The sequence below is a fragment of the Anguilla rostrata genome, chromosome 8, assembly GCF_018555375.3.
Source record: "Anguilla rostrata isolate EN2019 chromosome 8, ASM1855537v3, whole genome shotgun sequence".
NCBI classification, from domain to species: domain Eukaryota; kingdom Metazoa; phylum Chordata; class Actinopteri; order Anguilliformes; family Anguillidae; genus Anguilla; species Anguilla rostrata.
Window position 1 is genome coordinate 6,711,272 of NC_057940.1, and position 22,636 is coordinate 6,733,907.

General features: G+C 41.2%; 4 protein-coding genes and 1 long non-coding RNA gene across 7 annotated transcripts in view; 2 read left to right on the forward strand and 3 right to left on the reverse strand.

Annotated features, from left to right (window-relative positions):
* Positions 1 to 1,753, forward strand: part of tpk1 (thiamin pyrophosphokinase 1) — a 34,379-nt gene extending 32,626 nt beyond the window's left edge. For all 3 annotated transcript variants that reach the window (XM_064346123.1, XM_064346122.1, XM_064346124.1), the window contains exon 9: positions 288 to 1,753. In XM_064346123.1, coding sequence (XP_064202193.1) covers positions 288 to 427 — 140 coding nt within the window. In that variant the 3' untranslated portion in view covers positions 428 to 1,753. The remainder of the gene's footprint in view (positions 1 to 287) is intronic.
* sec61g (SEC61 translocon subunit gamma) lies at positions 1,445 to 3,228 on the reverse strand. The gene is made up of 3 exons (XM_064346126.1): positions 3,129 to 3,228; positions 2,647 to 2,749; positions 1,445 to 1,590 (listed from the first exon to the last, which is right to left on the reverse strand). The coding sequence occupies exons 1-3, from the start codon at positions 3,220 to 3,222 to the stop codon at positions 1,581 to 1,583; spliced, it is 207 nt and encodes a 68-aa protein (XP_064202196.1). The 5' UTR covers positions 3,223 to 3,228; the 3' UTR covers positions 1,445 to 1,580.
* Positions 3,123 to 3,634, forward strand: LOC135260689 (uncharacterized). Its single transcript, XR_010331725.1, has 2 exons — positions 3,123 to 3,234; positions 3,567 to 3,634. It is a non-coding gene; the product is annotated as an uncharacterized LOC135260689 (long non-coding RNA).
* A 1,509-nt stretch (positions 3,635 to 5,143) lies between these two features.
* LOC135260685 (retinol dehydrogenase 12-like) lies at positions 5,144 to 13,213 on the reverse strand. Its single transcript, XM_064346121.1, has 7 exons — positions 13,026 to 13,213; positions 12,352 to 12,467; positions 11,310 to 11,465; positions 10,887 to 10,991; positions 9,299 to 9,508; positions 7,070 to 7,262; positions 5,144 to 6,370 (listed from the first exon to the last, which is right to left on the reverse strand). Exons 1-7 carry the CDS (start codon positions 13,037 to 13,039, stop codon positions 6,268 to 6,270), a joined length of 897 nt encoding a protein of 298 aa, XP_064202191.1. The 5' UTR covers positions 13,040 to 13,213; the 3' UTR covers positions 5,144 to 6,267.
* Positions 13,214 to 15,916: 2,703 nt separating this feature from the next.
* LOC135260687 (CD83 antigen-like) lies at positions 15,917 to 21,808 on the reverse strand. The gene is made up of 6 exons (XM_064346125.1): positions 21,654 to 21,808; positions 20,879 to 20,958; positions 20,317 to 20,453; positions 19,637 to 19,859; positions 18,740 to 18,834; positions 15,917 to 18,347 (listed from the first exon to the last, which is right to left on the reverse strand). The coding sequence occupies exons 2-6, from the start codon at positions 20,892 to 20,894 to the stop codon at positions 18,225 to 18,227; spliced, it is 594 nt and encodes a 197-aa protein (XP_064202195.1). The 5' UTR covers positions 20,895 to 20,958; positions 21,654 to 21,808; the 3' UTR covers positions 15,917 to 18,224.
* Positions 21,809 to 22,636: the final 828 nt, after the last annotated feature.

The window sequence follows — 22,636 nt, forward strand, 5'->3', positions numbered from 1 at the left end:
AAGCATTCGTTGATCCGAGTAGTCTTGGGATGCAAACGGGAGCTTTATCATGGCTCGCATAGCCATCTCTCACACACAGTGACCTTAAGAGGGTGGCCTTTCCGTAAATTTATAATTCAGTAGGCAGCAAGTGGCTTAAGGACAATTAACGGCTCCTTACAATTCAGAGACAGCTGTTCAGGTAGGAAGAAACGGCTGCATGCCCACAGTGGGTCTCCGGGATCAGTATCGCGTTTTAAAAAGAAAATAATAATAATAATAAAAAACCCCGTTCTCCTCCCTTGCAGAGAAGCAGCTGCTGCAGTTTGGCACGCTGGTGAGCACGAGCAACGCTTACGAAGAGCACGACCCGGCAGAGGGGAGGAGGCCCGTGACCGTGTGGACCGACCAGCCGCTGGTCTGGAGCATGGGGATACGCCGGAAATGAGCGTTACAGCGACGGCGCCTTTCTGTAGGCCGACTTGGAAGTGCCTTCCGCCATTTGCGTGCCATGCATCTTTGTCACATTTCTCACCCTTGATCAGTTTGCACCCCTGTAGACATCCCCTGCCCACTTCACACCAACACATTGCAGTCAGCAGTGTAGTTCCTGGTGCTAAAAATCATCCAAGTGATCTGAATGATAGTGCACCATCCCAACCAATACTAAAAGTATTTCCTAAACTAATGTTTAGTCAGACGTCTTGTTCGTTTAATCCGAGCTGGTACCGAAAACATTAGGAAAACAGCTCAGCACTGTAGTATAGCCCACTGTGTGAAAAGGTGCCCAGCCCGAATTTCTAATTGCCCCCCAAATCTGAGCAGTCTAGAGATCTGGGCCTGGTCTGTGGTTAACGCAAGCCTAAGAGTTTCACGTTTTGTTCTACAAGGCAAATTACACCCATTAATTACTCAACTATGAATTTCGAAGCGGTTAAAGAAGCGGGCTTTAAAAACAAAAGTACCTTGCTAACAATTTGCTATATTGAAACTGCAACAACTGTCGTATTCAGGCAACCGCCACTCAAGATGACCTGCACGTGACAACCGGTGGGCTGGTAAGGAAACTGGAGTTGGCGGTTGCCTGAATACGACCATTGTTGTAGTTTCATTATAGCAACTTGTTAACTTACTTTATGAAAGCACGTAACGGTTTCGAAATTTACCGTTGAGCTATTAATGGGTGTAATTTCTCGTATAAACATGAAACTCGCTCAGGCTTACGTTAGCCACAGACCTTATTTTCTGCAGAAATCAAAATCCCTATTGAGGAAAAAAGAATTGGAAATCTGCCGAGGGAACCCATGGTTCAAAAATGCGAACTCACTTTCGTGTTTTAGGACTGCAAACTGTAACACCCTGTAGCGCAAGGACCTCTCCGGGCTCTCAAAGGGACCCGCCCCCTTCAGATCACTCGTGCCTTCAGTCGCCTTAACGGTCGCCGCTACTGACGGATCCATGCTCGTTTGCTCCATTCATTCAGCCTTTTATTTATAAACACAGTCAAATACAAAATGTACAATGCATGTTAAAAATCACAAAGCACATCAGTCCATTCGGATCGGGTTTGCGTAGTGTCCGTCGGGCATCGGGATTGAGATTCAGCCGCCACTGGAATAATAATAAAAAAAAAGCACTTAAGTCAAAAGACTTACATCAGGGAACTATTGACTATACAGTATATTAGATTTGATCATAGTTTTTGCTAGATTTAACTTCCAAAGGTTTATCTAGATTTACTGATTTAATGTGATCTTTGCATATTTAAAAATGGGTGATGTTTGATTACAGAAGGCATTCTATGAATATAACCATAAACAAGGCCAATTGTAATGTCCAGAAGAAAGGCATAAGCTGTGGTTATATCGGGAAAGAAGTGGAAGAGTGTGGTCCAGAGTATGTTTCATAGGCTCAGAACTACATCTCCCATCTGGGGAGGTGTAGGGAGAGGGACGTGTCACTGACTTGGTGACAAGACGACACAATGATCTCCATTTGAAATTACAGCGAGACCAATTTAATTTCCTTGACTACCAGGTACGTGTATCACAAGAAAAATAAATTGCAGGGTTTTGCCAGCGTCAACTGCCGGCTCAGAATGACAATCAGCACCCGCTTCATTACATTGTGTATCTTAACAAAAATGCACTGAAATGGGGTTTGGTTCCTAATCTTTGACAGGCCGCGAGAAAGCATATAATTAGTTTCGCTTTAGTTGTAGCTGAATGACAAGGCTACTCTGAGGTCCAAGAGATGCCAGCTCTAGAGTTATAATGGAGAATTTAAGTGAAGGATAAACATCCACTTACAGTAGTTGCCTTGTTCCCTCAATTGATTGCTTAGTGACCCTCCATCATTGGATGCAAGGCTTCAGTGTAAACTTTGAAATTGACCTGATAAGTTTTCCTATTACAAGCTTACCCTCTGGACCCAACCGTAAATGTAAACCTGGATCTGATTGTGTATTCACGGCTCCCAAATACCGATATAGCCACTACAGTGTGCATCTTCTGGATAAATACTGTAATCGATCGAGTGGAAAGAAAATGGGCATTTGAATAAACATTACTAATTTTGTTATTTGAGTAGCCATCTTTTATTTTTTTCAAACTGCTTAAGATTAAACGGTAACCCTTATTTAGGTGTATGTTTTATTACAATACTCACACAATGATGTTGTTGATGGGGATGTGAATGAGTTTGACGAAAAATCCGATGAATCCCATAATTGCGAAACCAATTGCCGTAGCCATGGCTATCTTCTGGAATTCTGAAAAAAGAAGCGTATTTGTATAAGGTATCGACAACTGCCATTAAAATGGTTAACGTGTAGTTACAATATATAGTACATTAACGATTTATATTGTGAATTGAAATACAGGCAGTTACAAAATAAACTACTGACGTGGCGTAAAATACTAAAAACACTGATGTTGCATTTACCGTAGGAGCAAGTACGTTCGGCAAGATAAAACACCCAATATCGACACGTTACATGTATCATATCTGCTCACTGTATTATATAACCAGTGTGCCACCATTGAATCCAGTAGTCGCTGCGAAGATTGAATATTGAGGGCTTGATTTAAGTCTTGATTAATTAAATGAATCCATACCAACCATTAAAGAGCTCGGTTGACGCAGCTTACCTTTTCTATCTGGCTTGGTACACCTCTTCACGAGCCTTATGGAGTCCTTCACGAACTGCCGGCTAGGCTCTACAAACTGCATTATCTGGTCCATGTGGTTTTCTGTGTTTATCTGTAAACCAAAGATCAACAGTGTCCTGAATCAGAGTCGTCCCTGTCCAGTCTCTTCATCTAAACCAAGACTTTGTGGCAGTTTACAAACGTTAACGGAAATTAACGTGTTTTGACACAGAGCTAATTCAGTTCACTTGCAAACGAACAACCAGGCCTCGCGAGTCCCAACCAAGCAGTGCCGTTTTCATCACTTCGTCTATAACGTTACCAGTTTTTCGACAGAAAAATCACTATATCAAGCAAGCAACTTTAAAGCTACATCACGTTAGCAAGCATGCTTTCTAGTGTATCACGAATAGGTATTTTATTAGTTATTGGAAATAGTATTTACCTGAGTTATTCAATGAAAGCGTCTCAGCTGCCTCCACTCAGCCAGTCTGTTCGGAAGAAAAGCCACGTACACTTCTATCTCCACTTAAGAATGTTACAGCTGACGTATGAGTTTGAGAGCTGACCCGGAAGTTGTTTGCCCTTTACGTACACGTCAGTCGTTCAGTCAAACATCGAGTACCCTCTGTCGGTGATTGCGATTACTGACACTTTTATTGAAAACCATTACCTACTGTAAGACTAATTTGTTTTCTAGGTACCGGATCAGGCATTTTTAAAAACACATTAGACATCGACTACACCTGATTTATATTTAAAAAAACGGGTTCATATGCAATTCATTGTCAAAACATAACATAAAACGCACCACCACAATGCATTGACTATGTATTTAATTTACAGCAGGGCAAACACCCCCCAACCGTTTTGGTATAGCACCATTTATTAAACAACGTTTTAGTAAGACAATACTTGTCACACTAAGAGGGGCCCATAAAAGACAACTCAAATTCATCTAACATCACCAAGCCCAAATTTTTCACATTTGCGTGCACACATGCAATCAGAAACCATATTTTGCAATGACTCATACATGCATGCTGTGTGAGTCACTCTGGCTAAGTCCATCAGCTGAATGCCTGTAATGTACAGTATTACTAGAGATGTCAATTCAACTGCAGCAGAATGAGTGACTAATGAGTAAACCATCAAGAAGTTTTCAACATGAATTTTTGAGATTTCACCCAGTTTCAGCCAGGGGTCACACTGATTAAATTACATTTACATTACTGGCGTTTAGCATTATGTTTGGCACACTTATCCAAAGCGACGCGCAATAAGCGCATACCAAATTGCATTGGAACAACTACAAAACACAGGTCCGAGAAGGTACAATACTCATTTTGTAGTTATTCATAGCCATGAACACATTAAGTCCAGTTCACACACTGAACATTACACTGATCTAACCTATGCTAAGTGAAACTAGGTGGCACTACAAGCTACATCAAGACAATGATACAAGGCACAATAAGTGCTGGATGGAGGTACATATAACATGAGTGGAACAGGAGGTACATGTACCAAATTTAGCAAATACTCTCATCCAGAGCGACTTTGCATTTTTACAGTTGGATATTTAAGCAATTCAGGAGAAGTACCTTGTTCAAGGCTACAAGGGCAGTGTTCTCCCTGGGAACCAAACCAGCAATCTTTAGGTTACAAAGCTGTTACTTACCCATTATACTTAACTTATATACACTGCTGCTCCCCATCAGTCTGAGTAACATGAGACTACTCACTCATCACTTATATACCCATCAAGTCAAAGGAGAACCCCCCAAATTACACTCGGATTGTAGTCTGTCCGGGAACTTTATATTGATGTAGCGCCTACATAACATTCGATGCTGCATAAACGCAACCCGTAACTGAATGGTTAAAGAACAGGGCTCAATTCCTAGAACTATGCCGTTCATTTTAAATTATGACCTTACAATTTCAGGTATGTGGGTACGGTGCAAATATTATTTTCTGAAGAATAGCGAATAAATAAAATTCAATTCAGGGTGTATTACTACTGATATTATTTATTTATAGATTTCCATAAAATATTTACATTTTATAAACAAAAGGGCAATTCATGGTAAATATTCCCCCTGCAAGAAAACTAATGCTGTGATATGTCCTAAAATATAAATAGAACTTGCCCTTCAATTACAGTACTAAATGAGACCGTATTACAATAACATCCAACTTCACAATCTTAAACTGATTTATATATTTTGTTGTGAAGTACATAAACACATGAAGGATATCCATATTTATGGTAGAAAAAAAGATCTATAAAAACTATGATTAATAAATACATTGAATCAACAAAATACTAAAAATAAGAATGAACTAAACTTGCAGCAGCCTACTTCAGTTGTCTGGACTTTGATCGTTGCACAATGACATGATTGGTTCAGAGTGAATTGCTTGGGTCTGTATTACGCCATCACTATTATTAACCATAAACAAGAACACATCTAGGCAAATATTATTATAAAATTTGTGATAAAAAAAAACAAACAATTGAAACAAAATATTCACTAGTATTAAAAGAAGAGGGATAATATATTGCAAGAGGTTGGTTTTTTTCAGCAAATAATCATGAATTCCTGCATGTTCGCATAAGAATCTGCTAAACAAAGCTCAATTCAGAGAGAGAGAGAGAGAGAGAGAGCGCATCCACACCAACACGGAATCAAATAAACACCTTCACCTTTCCCACTCACGGGTTCCAGGCAAAAAACAACAAACTAAAATAAATAAATAAGACAAAAGGAAGTAAAATGGAGTGACAGCTTTTCAACTCACCACACCTAGCCTATCCAACTTTTCAGCTGACCAGCTTTGCCGCTTTTCAACGGCTTTTCAGCGGCATACTTCATATAAACTACAATTATACTTCAGGTATCCTTAAGTATAAAAGTGTATACTTCAAGTACACTTCAGCGTGCTATTTTTTCACACGGGGATACCGTGGAACACCACTAATATAACAGGGACACAACGCATCCGAAATGAAATGTTTGGAATTCAGTGTCGCTGAAGCATGGCTGATGTTGGAGCGTAACCCGAGTTGTGAACGCTGAAAAGGGGGGGGGGGTCGCCTCTGCAACGTTTTCTTCGAGAGCAGCGCGCCCCTTGTTCAGTCCCACGTTATTCCCAGCATCTGACAGCTGAGCTCCCACAGTTTCTGGGCCATGACGTCGTCCTTCGCGGCCGTGCTGGGGTTCGCCTGCGCGCAGTCGCTGCGGAGACGGGAGAGACGCGGAGCCGTTACTGTGAGGGCGAACAGCAGCTCGCCTTCCACAAAAATAAATTTAAAAAATCACAGAAAGAAAAAGGAAGACAGGGGTATCGATTTTTTACACTACATAAAAAAAAATTTAAAAAATGAACTGAAGCCACAGGCTGTGTCAACAAAAAATGTCTTGGACCTCCTAAGACCCAGCAGGGAAAAAAAGTTCAAGTATTTACATTTCTTTTATTGGATGACAAAAACATGTTGCAGTGAAAATATCTTCAAAGATTGTATATATCTTTTATTGAACGTGTATGTATGGCATAGTAGAATATTATGGTTCTTGAGATTAAGACCAGAGACTAACATCCCCTACAGGAACCAACATCAATTGCCAGGTCTTAGGTTATACCGCTCAAATGCTATTCACCAGTCATGTTCTTTTGTAAATGTGTATTATGCACATTGACTGATTGCTATTTCTTCTATTTTTATCATACATCAGGCAGTGTGGAACAATTTACTAAGTAATATAAAGAAGAAAATATGTTCCAATTTACATGGCAAGCACGTGCCAATGAGTTGGGTGACACAGGGAAACTGTTTAGTGGCCCAACACATCCAACAAAAACACCTTCCCTGGGTTTTAAATCCATCCCATAAAAAAACCACCGTTGCCATGTGAGCGCCCCTCCAAGCAGTCTACCTGTAGTACTGGCCGGTCTCGTTCTCCAGCTCGGGGGCGACGGCGCAGTAGATGGAGGTTTGGGCACCCTGCACGGAGGTCTTGGTGAAGGGCTTCATCACCGCGAAGGTCACCTTCAGCGGGGCGCTCAGGTGCCGCCACAGCTCGGTCTGCACCACCCCGGGGTGGACGGCGTACACCGTCACGCCGGTGCCTGGCGGAGGCGGAAGCACAATGGGCATAACGGGTAAGGAGCCGGTCTTGTAACCGGAAGGTCACGTGTTCGATTCCCGGGTAGGACACCACTGCCGTTGTAGCCTTGGGCAAGGTACTTATTAACCTGCATTGCTTCAGTGTATGAACGGATGCAGTGTAAATGCTACGGAGAACTTTGTGTAAGTCGTCGCTCTGGATGAGAGCGTCTGCTAAATGCCTGTAATGTAATGTAATGGATAAGGCAAAAGAGCATGTATCGTCATCACTGTGCTATGGTGCGTGGATCAGCCAAGGCACTACAGATCTACTTTAGTCTTACTAAAGGAAAAAAACTAACAAAAAAAAAAAACTGAAAAGCATAACTGTAAATCGATTTTTAAAATGAGAAGAACTGTGAAATGTAACCCCAGGGAGTGGATATGGCAACCATTTATAAAATCAGCCCTGTAACAGTCTGCTACGATTACGGAAAAGTGCCCTTTTATATGGAATCAGAAATACAGAGCAGGAAGTGCAAGGAACTACTCAACGTCTGAACACGCGGAAACAACAGTCAGCCAATCAAATCAGGAAATGGCAAATATTTTGGCAGTCGAAACAAGTCCGCAATTGAGAAAGATCAGTGTCCCGTTGCAGAACCACAGATGTTGCAATATTTTCACACACTGTGGCTGGCATGTGTTTGCTTCCTTTTCTCTGAAACCTTTGAGCCAAAACGCAAATGATAAATACACAGAGCTGAACACGTCCACAACGAGCCCTCAGAGGAATGCACAGTCATAGCCATAAAAATACTATAACCCATATCATTAAGGTGGGAGTGCTATGGGGATAGAGATCGGAAGGGGAACCCAGATTTGGTCTGAGGTGGGCCTTCAGTCCGCATCAGAAGATGGCAGTCATGTGACCGCCTTTGTTCCACCGATTGGGCACCAAGCACAGATGAGAATAACGACTGGGAGAAACAACCAGGCAGGGAGCAGAGAGCCAGTCACCTCAGGATTTGCGGAAGGGAGACATCTGGCTATGCCAGAGTTTTTTTTAAATAAATAATTTGATTGGTGGAGCTGTTCCATTCGCTGCGCTGTAGGTTTGTCGATTTAAAGGTTTTTAAACTTGCAGAGAGCTGCAATGAACGGGTGGCCAGTGAAGTGAGATGAGGGGCGTTGTGATGTGAACACGCTCCGGAAGGTTACAGACAAGTTTCCCAATGATGCTGCTGCTTCGGACCAGTCATTCTGCAGAGCTGGCCACCCCCGCATCGGCTCCCAGAGATGATCATTTTGTAGCCTTTACTTAACCTTCCCCCCCCCTTCACCCACTCTCCCTCTCCTCCTCTCTCTCTCTCTCGCTCTCTCAGTTCACCGAGGCCGTGTATTCACCCTGCTTTCATTATTGCCCTAAACCCACTTTCTGGGTCCCCTCTCCAATTCCCAGGCCTTTTAAAATCACATCCTCGGTTAGATTACGTCCCTTTCCAAATCTCTGGTCTCTTATTTTTCACTTTCCTTTATGCTCTTTCATTGATCCGTCTGCCCCTTTTTAGACTATTGACATCTCGCCCCACTTTCCCTTATTTTTAAACCAAAGCCATGCGTGTGCTTGAGTTTCCTCCTCGTCTGTCCCTCATAATAATTCACCCGCTGACAACTGGCAGCACCCGTAACCCCAGGGACACTGGCTGAATTATCGAACCCGCCCCACTCCTACTACCGTGGACCGCCGATCAGCCCTGTTCCCTGGAGAACTACCAATCTGTATATTTTCATTTCGACCACAATTCGGCGATCCTGACTCTGACTAATTAGCAGCTCAACAAGATCTCTAGCTGTTGAACGAGGTGTGGCTTTGTTAGGGTTGGAGTGAAAACCTACTGGATGGTAGATCTCCAGGAACAGGGTTGTTTACCACGGTACTAGGAGAAAAAAAAACCCAACATGGTTCTGTTCTTCAATTTATGTATCTTCCAACCAGTCACTTAATGGAGGTCTTTATGTCTTCATGCGGTAGCCCTTGGGCCAGCCAGCCACTCACCTTGCAGCCTCTGAGCCAGTGAGCGTGTGCACAGGATGTTGGCCAGCTTGCTCTGGCCGTACGCCTTCTTGTCGCTGTACCCCTTCTCGCTGTTGATGTCGTCCAGCTTGATAGTGCCCCAGGCGTGGGCCATGGAGGAAAGGTTAATGATCCTGGCGGGCGCTGATTTTTTAATCAGATCGAACAGCAGGTGAGTAAGCAGGAAGTGGCCTGCAAGGACAGACAGGACGACGCACGGTAAAAAGTTCAGTGCTAAACAAACTCGTGCAGAGTACATATGGTCCCTACTGGACTCGTACGTACCCTGTTAGGGTTGAATTAACACGGGACATTTTTATTGTGTATTTACGAGAAATTGCTATGAGACTCAAGAGCTCTTTGCGTTCCTTTTTTTCCTTTTAATATATATTATATAACATTTACTTGGATCCAGTTTATTTTTTACTGCAACATTCCCCATTAATTCTGAAGAATAAAAGAACATCCAAAACATGTAGCCAGCCACTTCTTCTTTCCAGTATTCTGTCAAAAATGCATAGTCATTGATGCAGTGCTTTCACCACAACTAAAAGTTGAGCAAGTCTGGACAAGAGCGTCTGCTAAATGCCTGTAACGTAACTTCTGTAGTCTAAACTCATATTTATGCACCGATTGTATTTTTTCAAATGCTGAGCTGATAAGGCAGCAGAGGTTGTTCTGAGAAACAGACACCCAAGGTCGTTTGGACATTCCAAGCATTTATGAAGGAACCCTGAAAGATCACATAGTCTTATTTACTTGTACACATCCTCCTACATACTTCTCCTATCTGATATGCGGGTCAAATACAAGTGAAAAACTGGTATGCATACTGTCTCAGAGAACACTCCCTAGAATCCAGTGTATAATGAACAGAGGAATCACAATAAAATGGTAAAAAAAAAGATATATACTACCAAAAAGGGGTAGTGTTGGCACTTCTTCCATAATAATAATAATATACAAAGGTGTCTGGTCCAAGGAGATGAACAAAAACTGTGAGGACTTAAGAACAGCACTCCTCTTGGGAGATATTCATTAAATCAAGGGAAAACGAGCATAGGGACCAACTGAGACTAAAACAAATAACTGCTTTTCAAAAAAAATCTGTGTGTGTAAAATGTACTCTGGGTCTGGAATAAAAGCTAAAGAGATAGGAACGCAATGCCTTGTGGGACGCAAGAACAATTGCAAGCTAAGATAAGCCATACAGTACTTCCTGCTCCAGTCCATAATACCAGAACTGTGTCTAGACCAGTTCCTTCTCAACATCTCTGAATACATAAGAGCATTACTTTAGTACAATTTTCCAGATACATTTAAATGCAAAGAGCCCTAATACACAAAATCGCTTTAAATGATCTAGTTGGCATGGCTTTCTATAAAGGGCTACTTTAGAAAAGAATATGGTTAATATTCATTTTAATCCTCCCATATAGGCCAATACCTACTCAGTAGAGAAATCCTTTAACCTTTGTACTGGACAACATGTAGTCAAGAGGAAACTTAGCTGTTATTCCCTCTGTACTTAGCTGTTATTCCCTCTCTGTGTACTAAATGCTTCTCTTACCCAAGTGGTTGACACCAAACTGCATCTCAAAGCCGTCAACTGTCTTGGAGAAGGGACACATCATGATGCCGGCATTGTTGATGAGAATATTAACCTGCTCCTCCTCTGTGTGTGTGTGGGGGGGGGGGGGAGTGGAGAAAAAAATTCATTCATTCATTCATATAAATATTGAACCTATGTTCATGTTGATTACATTATATAATACGTTTTATAAAACTGTGAGCAAGGCATTCAAAAATAAGAAAGTATTAGAAGAATCAACACTGTGTGCCAAATTCAAGTCTGTATTCTCCACTATACAAAAATAAAAAATGCTGCCCACAAAGAAAGAAAAAAAAACCCACAAAAACTTAGTCACAGGAAGTTGTGGTCACTACAGATTAAGCACTAGACTGTCTGTCACTCCTTTTTCGTGGGGCTTACCTTTGTTTATTACCTCTGCAAACTCTCTGATTGACTTTGTGTCGGCTAAATCCAGTTTCCTGACAACGATGTTCTGGTTTTTGGAGTCTTCTACGACCTCTTTGTGAGCAGACTCCGCCCTTCCCATGTCCCGGCAAGCCATGATGATCCTGGCTCCTGTGGGACGCCGAAAACAGGACGTCATTAACCAGAACTCTTCTGGGACAGGCTGTGGGCGATCAGACGCAGACGCAACCCGTCATGCCAGGCAGAACGAGTTATCACTTTAGACAATGGGAGAAACTGATTACACACGATCAACTCAACTGTTCTGTTCTGTTTGGCACAAAGGTAAACAAGCTTCAATATCGCCTTCAGGAATTTCTATCAGCTAAATAATAGCTGTGATTAATCTATTTGGATTAATCTAACTCTACCTACCTATTTCATTAAGTACACACACACACACACACACACACATATATATATATGCATTGCTTAGTACTATGTATGTCCTAGACTGTGTTTGATTTGTGTTACAGTAGCCATATTTTTAGAATTTAGGCAGTTGTCTCCATCAAAGTGATTGAAACTGGTGAACTCACAAAGCTACTTTGATTGGCAATTAAATCCTCTATGCACTGATAAATAAATAAATGAATAAATACATACATACATAAAACCCCAGGCAGATTAGGGACCGATCAAATCATCTTGTGACCATAATACAGTGCATACTGTTATATGAACTCTCTTTTCAAGTTGGCTATCTAGGATAAATAGAACTTCCGCCTGTACTGATGCACTATAGCCAGCTGTAGCGTTTTCACTCTGAACCAAATTAGGTGTGTGCAAAACATGCAGGGATACTTCCCTAGGAGGTTGTGCAGGTTATCTTGTGTAGACCAGGCCATGGTTTGTTTATTCACGTGGAATTAAAGAGTTCATATATTTACCTTCTGAGAGCAGCATTTTTTTCGTTATTTAAAGTATATCATGGCGCTGAAAAACAGTCACATGGGATCACCAAAACAGCCTGAAATAAATTTGCTGAATGTCCTACCTCTCTTCGCCAGATCCTTGGCAGTTTCTTTACCAATGCCAGTGTTGGCCCCAGTTATAATTACCGTTTTACCATCGAGTCTCGCATTGGATGACCACTGTCTACGGAAAATATTTCTAGGAAAAAATCAGTGGAACAAAAACAATATTTTACTTAGTTGCAGTTATATAACTTAATTCAACCTAATTATGATTAAAATGACAGTATGCATTTAGGCTACCTTACGGTCACGTTTCAAGCAAGTGCTGACAAAATGCTGTCGCAATTAAAATGAAACTTGACTAATTATATTGTCCACTGATATTCAAGATTACCAAAAGAACAATTTCATTTTTACAAAGATCGAGTTGTGCCCTCGAGCTCGACCGTTGCGTGTTTCACAAGATAGTCACTGGCCATAAAATCATTCTGATTAAGTTCAAAGATGCAGAGTTCTGTGGAACTGTTAAGAGAACTCATGATCTGAACATTGTTACTCTGATAAATTGCAGTGTTGGATCATTGTGTCTCCGTAACAGTCGTCGCTAGGGTTCGTGCTGTTACTAACAACAGTGAAATTTAATTAAGTAACAGAAGAGGCGATCTAAAACTTTAAGAATTATAAACCATAGCCTGCGTAAAAAATTTTTAAAAAATTAAAGAGAGAGATCGCACGACTGTCATGTACAACATACCTTATTGAGCTCATTTTTTCAAACGAAGCGATGTTGTCGAAGTCACTTAAATGTAGACTGTATTCTAGACTGCTACGATTACGCTTTCGTGCCTAGCTTTTGACAGTTAACAACTGCTGATGTCATGGCAGAGCCAATAACATGTAGGCGTGATCCATGCAGTTCATTGTCGTGATACGAGAACTAGGGCTTTTGCGGCAACGTCGCAGTAAATGGATTTGGGCGTGGCGTTGTACACACTAACAAGCTGGATAAGATTATCTGGTTAGCCGGCTCGACATGGGGTTTCACCAGGGAGTCTTTTCCTGTTACTAGATAATGACGTAAACAGATCGAAACCATTCGGGCGCTATTCAGGTAGGTTTAGGCAATATTCGTATAAACTAGCAAAGTTACTATGATGGAAAGTGCATCGTTTTCTTCAGACCACCTCTCATATCAGCAATTTCAGGAATTTGAAAAACGTGGCCCGGCTACTTGCCTGCTCCGCCCTCTTGAACTTATTAAATGCAAGCCATTAAATTTTAAGGTATGACACCGTGACAGCTCAGACAAAAAACCTATTTTAATTCTTGCTTTGCTGCTTTCGCCAATATGAGTTTCATAGTGCACTTCATTACTTTCTCCACTAGATGTACACACTGGTAATATTGGCCCTCATTCACAAAACCTGCAGACCTTTGTTTTTGTGCATATCACAGTTGTATGAGATGATGAATGCTGGCTGTTTGTAAATTTTATGGGCAGTCATGTTCATGTGATTTGCATAAGGAAACCGCCACGAACAGATACAGATAATAAAAAAATGATTAATGCCATACTGTTAAATTGGAAACGTTCTTGCACTTCAGGGCACTCAGAAAACTAGCAACATATTTGGGAAGGATGCCACCTAGTGACTAAATTGTCACTAAATTGCCACCTAGTGACTAAATTGTCAGTGCTAAATTCACTCACTACAAGGTATGGATATCTGCTTAGTAAATGTGAAATCAAACGTTACAGATAAAAAATAATTGATAAAAGTGGTTAGATCTGACCCTAGAGTATTCCATTTTATATTTAATCAGAAAAAAAAACATACTATTCCAATCCAAAATGTTAGAAAATAGAACACAGACAACTTCAGCCAGTTTAATGACATATGTATAGCATATTTTGGACTTAGATAATGTTATATACTGTGTTCCAATGCATGTGATACAGGAGTTTGCCGGTTATGTTTTGGACCCTGGTTTTCTGAGTGCTTAGGTATTTATTTAATATGAATTAAATAAAGTAGTTTTACTGCTTAGGTAATTATTGAACTAGGGTAGTTACACTGCGATTGACTGTGCAAGCAAGCCCTGCAGCCTACGTGTCTTTGGAGGAAACACACACAAGCTCCACACATAGAAGATCCGGCTGGGTCTCAAACCTGCAACCTCCTCCTTGCGAGGAAACCGCATCATCGTACCAAAGCATGACATGTAGTACCACGTCACAGTGTGGTGTTGCGCTTGAAAGGCTGTGTGGTTTTGTGAGCACTTTGAAATCGGACCTGATGAAGATCTTGGGCATAGGCATACAGTAGTCATTTCAGCTTTGGGGGAGACACACAATGCATCCCAAAAAAAAAAAAAAAAAAAAAAAAACTTACAGAATCCCTTCGTACACACAATAACTGAAATGAAAATAAAATCACTTCCCAATAGTTCATAGAAAAAAAATAGTAACAACTCAAAGTTATTTTGTACAATAATTATAAAGTTATACAATGTTTACTCATTGGAGGTACATAGTGGACTACAGCAAGCTGTAGCATCAAGACTGCTTCTTGTGTCTTCGAAAGTGGTTAGTGAGAGTGTGAAAAACTGATTTTGTTCATTGTACTAGATTCTTTGACAACAAGAACGTTGAATTTGCATACCTGTGAAAGTCATACGATTTAAATGATTTTAGAGGGGGATAACCAGACTGAGGTGCTGGCTCATTTTGGATTCAGACCGATTAATAATTTAACAATCTATTAAACATACAGAACACTATTTAAGTCAAGTTCTGTGCCTCAATAGGGAAGACATCTGAGTTTTGGTAGCTATAATTTCAGGAAATAAATTACTTTCGTGTACAAACCTTTTGCTGCTAGGCAGTATAACTGGAGAGCCAACTATCATTTTTCTCTTCTGGTTCACTTTTACACATTCCTGTCATAAGATAGATATTATTATTATTATTATTATTATTATTATTATTATTATTATTAATAAAAACATTACCCCTGCAGTACGTTAGCACATGGAGCCATGCAACAGCATGTTAGTTTGCAGCATGTAGGCTACTTAAACTTGCACAATTAAAATCCAGAAAAAGCCGAAACAGAATTGGTCTCAAAATTCTTCTTATTTTAAACACACATTCTTTTATCATCCACGTGAAGTAATCTGAAGGTTGAGTTCTGAATTCAAAGTAGTTTTAAGTATAGGGTATTATTATTATTATATTATTATTGTAATAAAAAAAAAAAACCTCAGACACACCAAACAGCGGAGTTATCTGAGTGGCGAAGGAATGTGTATAGTCTTACCTGGTGCTACTGGACCGAGATTAATTTAATAATATCTCAGTTATCTGATTCCAAAACAATGTTCTAACCTTTCCTCTGGGCAAACGGTTTTGCATAGAAGGAGATTGAAAATAACCTGGCAGTAGCGTGGCTCTGTACAGATCGCTGTCTATCTTGCTAGACACAGACGTGCCTCTGGCGCACGTAGCCTGTGCAGATACAATTGTGTCTGGCACTAGTGTATAGGCAAGTGACTACGGGGTGCAGACATCTTGAATTCTATGTTTATGGTAGGACCCAAAAACTTCCAGGTGTGCAGTGGTAACAGTCAAAAAGGAATGCCAGGTTGAAGTGAATGCAGTTTATTGTACAACAATGCAGTGTTCAACAAGGGCAATATACAACAGTGCTAAATGTGTGCGTAGTTCGATGGCTACACACGCGTGATGCCCAGGAGCGTTGAGGGGACTCCCTGAACCCCTGCACCCCTTATATACCCAAAGATCAAAGGAAAATCCCAAGTCATCATCAAATAAAGACAAAACATAAAATGGTACATCTGTGATCCTGCTTGCATTATCTCTGTAAGCATACCACACTGGGTTAACCTTGCCCAGGCACCAACTTGTTCCCCATGACATCAACTTAACCAACAATACCAAACATCACACTGTATTATGGATTATGGCTTACATAATGCTGATCCAGTAGGACGTTTTGCAACTGAGAGCAGTCTCTTTATCACGCCCTGCTGACTCCCTGTTTTTTCCTCTGGAAGTCTTACAAGAAGCACATTTCTCAAGAAATAATAATGGTAAAAAGCAAAGTAGGAGTGGTATTGGGTTGGGATAAGAGGGGAGCCAAGTTGCAGTCTGAACAGGTGGTTCTGTAGACCGCATCAGAAGGTAACCAGTGATTCTTTCATCCTAATCACCATAGTACCTACTGTCAACATCTACTGTAATTCAACCCATGCTTCTATTCCAGGTACCACACGGGTGCCCAATATATCGATCGCAGAGGCCATGCTGGTATATCGCCGTGTAATTTTGCGTCTAATTCTTCCCATTTTCATCCCATTTCCCTGCGACTTCTGCCTGACAGACAGGTACCCATTATTGACGTGAAATTCGGCCAATCTGCTGCTGCTGAGAACTTCGTTACATTAAGCGTGTACATTCATTTGTGATTTGTGGTATGGGCACATAAGTAGGCAGTATACTTCGTACGAAGTAGACCTTTTTAAGCAAAACGAAGCAATCAGAACAACTGGCGAACAAAAAGACGCGGTGTTGTGTGTTCGTACGGTGCAGTGTGCGACGGCCTCCAGGGGGAACTTTTTGAAAAGTTCTTTCTTGCTCTCCGACCCCCCCCCTTTTCAGCTATTGGTCCAAATATCACGTAGTTGGTTACGTCACGGTTGAGCGTCCAGAGGGCTGAATTCATGTGCCAATGTACAGTGAGTAACGCCAATCGCTCTTCTGTAGAGATGAGAATTCTGTCAGTTCCCGCATGTTTGATGAATGGTGCTACTCGTTTCAGCAAGTCATCAAAACGCCTAGCACACATTCGGAAATAAGAGAAAGTGGACCCCCTCGTCTAAACTTGCATTTGCCGAATGTACAGACAAAACTCTCCATTCTCCGTTCTACTCTGATTTAGAGGGCGAACGTACCATCTTCTTCGCCTTTTTCTTCTTTTTCATAGCTAGATAAACTAAAGTCACTTTAAACACTTGAAACATTTTTTGTGTTGTGATGTCGCGTAGCCCTTCTCTTTGTACATCCATGGCGTAGCCGCAAGACGGAGGTCTGGTTGAGATTCCAGCCCCGGTTAATATCTGCCTCGTAATTATTCACGCACCAGCGGCGTGGAGCGACTTAAACGGTGCGGCGTTCTCACTGAGTATACCGACAACAGTGTTCGTGGACATGTTCGCCGGTGGTTCTCAATCCTGAATTTCTTTCTTCTTACTGAGTACACTGCCAGCTTAAATGTCCAACATCACGGGGCAGAGCAGTTGTGGTGACATGATAAATCAGGTCCATTTTAGGCAGGGAATTTCCAGATATGATATTTGTGTAATGATTTTACTTGTATCCAAATACAGGTTTCTATGCAATTTGGCTTATATTTTTGTGATAGTAACAAACTCTGGTCTGGTTCGTTTTAGGTTTTGCTTTCAATATCCGATAGACAATGGTGTTTTAAATCTAAACTGGGATTTTCTTTGTCTGCAAATGCTGCTGGTCTAACAATTTTACTTTTATGCCAATACAGCTAGCCTACAGTTGTAGCTACTTGATGTTAAAAATAGGAACTACACACATGGTACTAGAAATCATAGGCTAGTTAAGCTAGTAGCTCTGTCCAACACTAGATATAGAACTGTACTACACACACACACACTCAAAAAAAATGTTGGCTAGTGTTTGTATGCAGTATTATTTAGTAGACTGAAAAAATAAATAGTTGGATTTACTAAAATCAAATTGTTGGATTTGCCTAATATAAGACATATAGACAAGTTGCATGCAATTATTCATCTTAATTAGTTTGTCCAAATGTTCTTAATAACATTGCATGCAGACACTGTTAAAAAAATTTTAACAGTATTTTTATTGGTTACACAAAGTTTCTACAGATTTAGCTGTTCAGACATGTTGCATCATGAGGCCATGAGATTTCTTCAGCAATGAAACAATGTCAATGTATGCTCCTAGTGTTGGTTTGATACCTTTTCTGCTGGTGGAAAACTGTTTTTCCAAATGGCAAATCTAAAGTAAAAGGAAATATGCAATTAGTTAAGGTGAAAAATATTGAATTAGTATAATACAAATTATACACTGAGGAAATGCTTCCTTCGCTTAATGTGAACACCTGTCCTGTTGTTTTGCTACCTCAAAATTTACTTGCACTAGATTTGATATGAATGTATGGCTGGCTGTATTGTGTAATATTTCTGCACACTAAGAAAGCTTGACGGAGACTGAGGACTAACTATGATTAAACAGGTATTGCTCTGTGTGAGCATGACAAGTTTTTTCTGATAGCATTATCCGACAGTTTACAGTTCGCAAAATAATTCAGCATCTACCATCACATATCCACATATCAGCTGGCTGAGTTTTAGCGGGTTGTTATTACTGAGGAGAAATTAATTACTCACGAGTAGCAGTGCAAGTGTAAGTAAGAACAGGAATGCCCCCGCTCCATACAGCAGAATGTCTTTCACGTCGTATGACTCCTCTGCTTCGGAACACCCTGGTGTGAAGAGAAAGGGTTTAGAGAAAAAAAAAAAAAAAAAAAAAAACCCCTTTTAATCAGACTAATTTCTACCATTTTTGGAATGCCCGGTTGTGCATGCATTCTGCATTTGTACTGTATCGGTCTGTATCATCACCACAATGTTTTTTGTTATCAGTGGTGCTCACATGTTTTCAAAAAAAAAAAAAAAAATTCCAGTAAAGATAAGTGTATAGAGGAAGGACGTGTGAATACACTCTTGATTCTCCCCTGTCATTCTGAGAGGACACTGTCCCCAAGTCGTGCTGATACCCAGCCCTACACACAGGCCAGTGGCCCCAAGAATTTTTCAGTGTGGCCCCTCTTTGGTATATAATGGGAAGTTTTAAAGCTAACAGAACCCATTCCTTTTAACCGATCGGCGACAGTTCAGGATGTTTGTAATTTAAATCTGTTCTGAGTAATTCAGGTGGTTTCCAGTCCGTTCCCTTGAGGGCACTGACATCATCGTAAACGGACTTTTAGGGAGACTGCAGGACACTGCACTAATAAGGCAGCCGGACTTGTAATCCAATCGTCGCAGTCAGGATTTCCCGGTGCGGCACTGCTGTTGTGCCACAGAACGAGGCACAGAGCCCGAATTGCTTCACTGAGTACCCAGCTGTGTAAATGGATTGCACGTAAAATGTACTGTACGCTGTGCACACTGCTGGATAAGCGTGTCTGCTGAGTGCCTGAACGCAATGTAACGCTATCAGTTGCATGCAGAGGTCCTCAGAATCCCCCTCACAAAATGGACGAGCACCTGTAATGGCCGTACCTGTGACACTCAGCTGGATATCCCATTCCCTGTTGAATTCCCCCACGGGGGCCCAGAGGGCGCAGCGATACACCCCGTTGTCCTTCGTCGTAAGGTTACGGATCCTCAAGGTGAGACCGTCTCCCGAGGGACACTCCATGTCCCGGGACAGGTTCACAAACTTCCTGACCGAGTTGGTTTGCCTGTCCCACCGGATTATCCCAGTGGAACGGCCTTCAGACACCTGGACACATGCACGCAGTTAATGAGACCCAAGGTTTGCTCCCCCCCTTCCATGAATACAGCAAGAAAATAGTGTGTTAAGAGTTTTAAAGAGAGTAAATAAAAAGTAAAAGCTAAATTAAATACCCTAGACAATGTTGGTCTTCTAATACATTTCATGGGTAAATTTGACCAAGCGGGACCTATACAAGTCAAGTGTAGATCAAGGTCAGAATCATTTGACTCATTTGACACATTTTGAAAATACCTCTTAGAATCTTTGCTTTTTAAATTTTATGGGAACCAGAACTGCAAACTTGAGAGTTTGTGTCAAAACTGTCTTTCAGTTTTAGCTAGTTGGTTCATTGTGAAAGTGAAAGGGTCCATTTGGATCGCGGGGTACAAGTTACGCCATGGCTACACCACCAAGAGTTCGGCACTTTTCAGGGTTCCCCACAGAAATATATTACTTTACTCACCTGGTACCAACTAACCGCTCTGTACTGGACACGTTGCAGCTCAGCTTCTGCAGGACACCTCAAAATAGTGTCATCCCCACACGCGACAGTAAAAAGAATATCTCCGTTTGTGTTTTCACAAAACAGGTACAAAAATACTAGAAAAATAATGGAACAAAAATTAACCGCAGTTATTGTGATTGATCACTGAAACCCGTGATTATAGACATTGCAACAATTATCCGTTTTAATCACATAGTTAAAACATTACCCTACTATCACGAGTAGGCTAAAACTAGTCACATTTCAAGACTGACACAGTTCATGTGCGAGTTTCCTCAGAAAAACCAAACTGGATGTAGGTTACTTAACATAGTTTTAGTCAGACAATGATAGACTCACTTGCTAAACACCAAGTAGAAATTACTGCAAAATACGAATTGTTGCGATAATTGTTGTTAATTTTTTTTAGCAGAGGAAGTCTATTAGAGTGCAATCTAAACATAAGCAAACACAGTCACCAAGCTCCCCTCAAACAATCCAGCTGATGTCCTGAATATTACAATACAAATGCGATACTTACAAAGAGTAATTCTCATCTTGACTGGTTGGTTCTGGGAATAAAAGTTTAACGTCCAGCTACCTACCAAGTGCCTGACTTCACTGAAAACGAAAGAGAGATAACAAAGCGAAACATCTATTTCCAAAATGTGCGCGGGCGGTCAACCTTCAGGCGTTAAAATTGGGGGAAACCCAGCCCTTTCCTATGTACAGTAGTAGATTTGTAACCCTAACATGTTATGCCTATCTTTCATAAATTTAACAATTATTTTCATATAATCTTACTAATTGGGATTAATGTCGATAAATATGAGTGGGCAGGAGGGTGATCGTGAGCAACCAATCCCAACGTGACAACCATTTCGTTTCACTTTTGTGACTGGTAGCCAATATTCCTTTTTTTTATTTTAATTCCAACCTTGGTAGTGAAATAATATTTTTCACCGGGCTGTCCACGTTTATATAGCCTGCATGAAACAACACGGTAATAACGCACGGGGCGAAGTATCTAAGATGCGCTTTTAGTAGTCCACCTTCGTAACATTGTAGTTTCACCACGGCAGACGTACGTCAATAACATCCGCCGTCGCATAATTACGTAGCCTAGTGTAAGTGCAGTCGGATTCTCTTAGCACCGCGGTTGTCTTTTCCTAAGTCCTTATGAATTCTCCTTCACATCTTTCCTTAACCTCATGACGTTTTCCATCGAAGTCAAGGAAAAGTGGTTAGGAAAAGACGCAGGACGTAATTTTTTTGACTATTCGGACGCAGCTCTAGTCTATTTTCGCCCCGCTTACTTCGCTTTGCAACGACCGCTTGTCTCTTGTCGCTGTAAATCGCCAACTCTTGAAAATGAACGGTCGCTGGTCGCTTGTCTCTCCTGTGCCGCCCCGTGTGACCATGGGGTTAGGCGTATCAGACTTTCACATGTTAAAGCAGTATAACGATTACCCTAAACTTGAATAAGCATACTGGCTTCATGGGCGAATACATTTAAAAGCAAGTTCTTCCTCAAATATTTAACGATGATTCATAATTCACTAGAAATTTTTATTATCCCCCCCCCCCTTTGTTTTTAATGGGGGAAATGCTCTAAGTTCCCACGAACGCTACTTCTCGGGGAATGATTTATCTGAATGATTCCTTCTCGGGGAATGATAAAACAATGGCTGCGGCCTTATATTTCCCATGACATCAGGTAAACACACGGAAGTGATACGTGTGTTTACCTGATGTCATGATACGTGTGTTTACCTTACATTACCTTTCTTTTGTGGGGCTAGAGCACTTGTCATGACACAGCAAAGAGTTCCGCAAGTACTGATGCCCCCCCCCCATTAATCTAATCTGGACTGTTGTAATGCTGTGCTGGTAGGCTGCGGAGCCTGTGCCTTCAGGACACTGTAACAGGACCAGAATTCTGCCACCTTACTGCTCTTCAACCTGCCTACATTCCCACATGCCACCCCACTTTTTAATACCATTTCAATGGCTTCCAGTGGCTGCCTACATTCAGTTCACCATTTCAAGAACAGGGTTTTTGGAATGTGTTTTCGTTCAACATTCTAAGTCAGTGTTCCAGAACCCCATTGCTTCCGATCACCACTAGTGATTGTGACATCAGCATTAGAATGTTCAGTTAAGAAGAGTCTAATCACACATTTGTGACCTGACACCTAGAAGTGTTCGAATAACTCTCACTGTTGTAAAAAGCTGTGAATGGTACAGTCCCATCCTGTTTTTAGACGGTGTTTACACAATACTCTCCCACCCCAGACCT

Excerpts from the sequence above, each read along its gene's own strand:
- sec61g (XM_064346126.1), bottom strand. The coding sequence starts at position 3,222 with ATGGACCAGATAATGCAGTTTGTAGAGCCTAGCCGGCAGTTCGTGAAG. Across the intron at positions 2,750-3,128 it reads TACCAAGCCAGATAGAAAAG|AATTCCAGAAGATAGCCATG; the intron begins GTAAGCTGCGTC and ends TTCTTTTTTCAG.
- LOC135260685 (XM_064346121.1), bottom strand. Across the intron at positions 10,992-11,309 it reads TGCAGAGGTAATAAACAAAG|AGGAGGAGCAGGTTAATATT; the intron begins GTAAGCCCCACG and ends ACACACACACAG. Across the intron at positions 6,371-7,069 it reads GAGACCGGCCAGTACTACAG|CGACTGCGCGCAGGCGAACC; the intron begins GTAGACTGCTTG and ends CCGTCTCCGCAG.
- LOC135260687 (XM_064346125.1), bottom strand. Across the intron at positions 18,835-19,636 it reads TATCCAGCTGAGTGTCACAG|GGTGTTCCGAAGCAGAGGAG; the intron begins GTACGGCCATTA and ends TCTTCACACCAG. Across the intron at positions 18,348-18,739 it reads TTACACTTGCACTGCTACTC|ATTTGCCATTTGGAAAAACA; the intron begins GTGAGTAATTAA and ends CTTTTACTTTAG.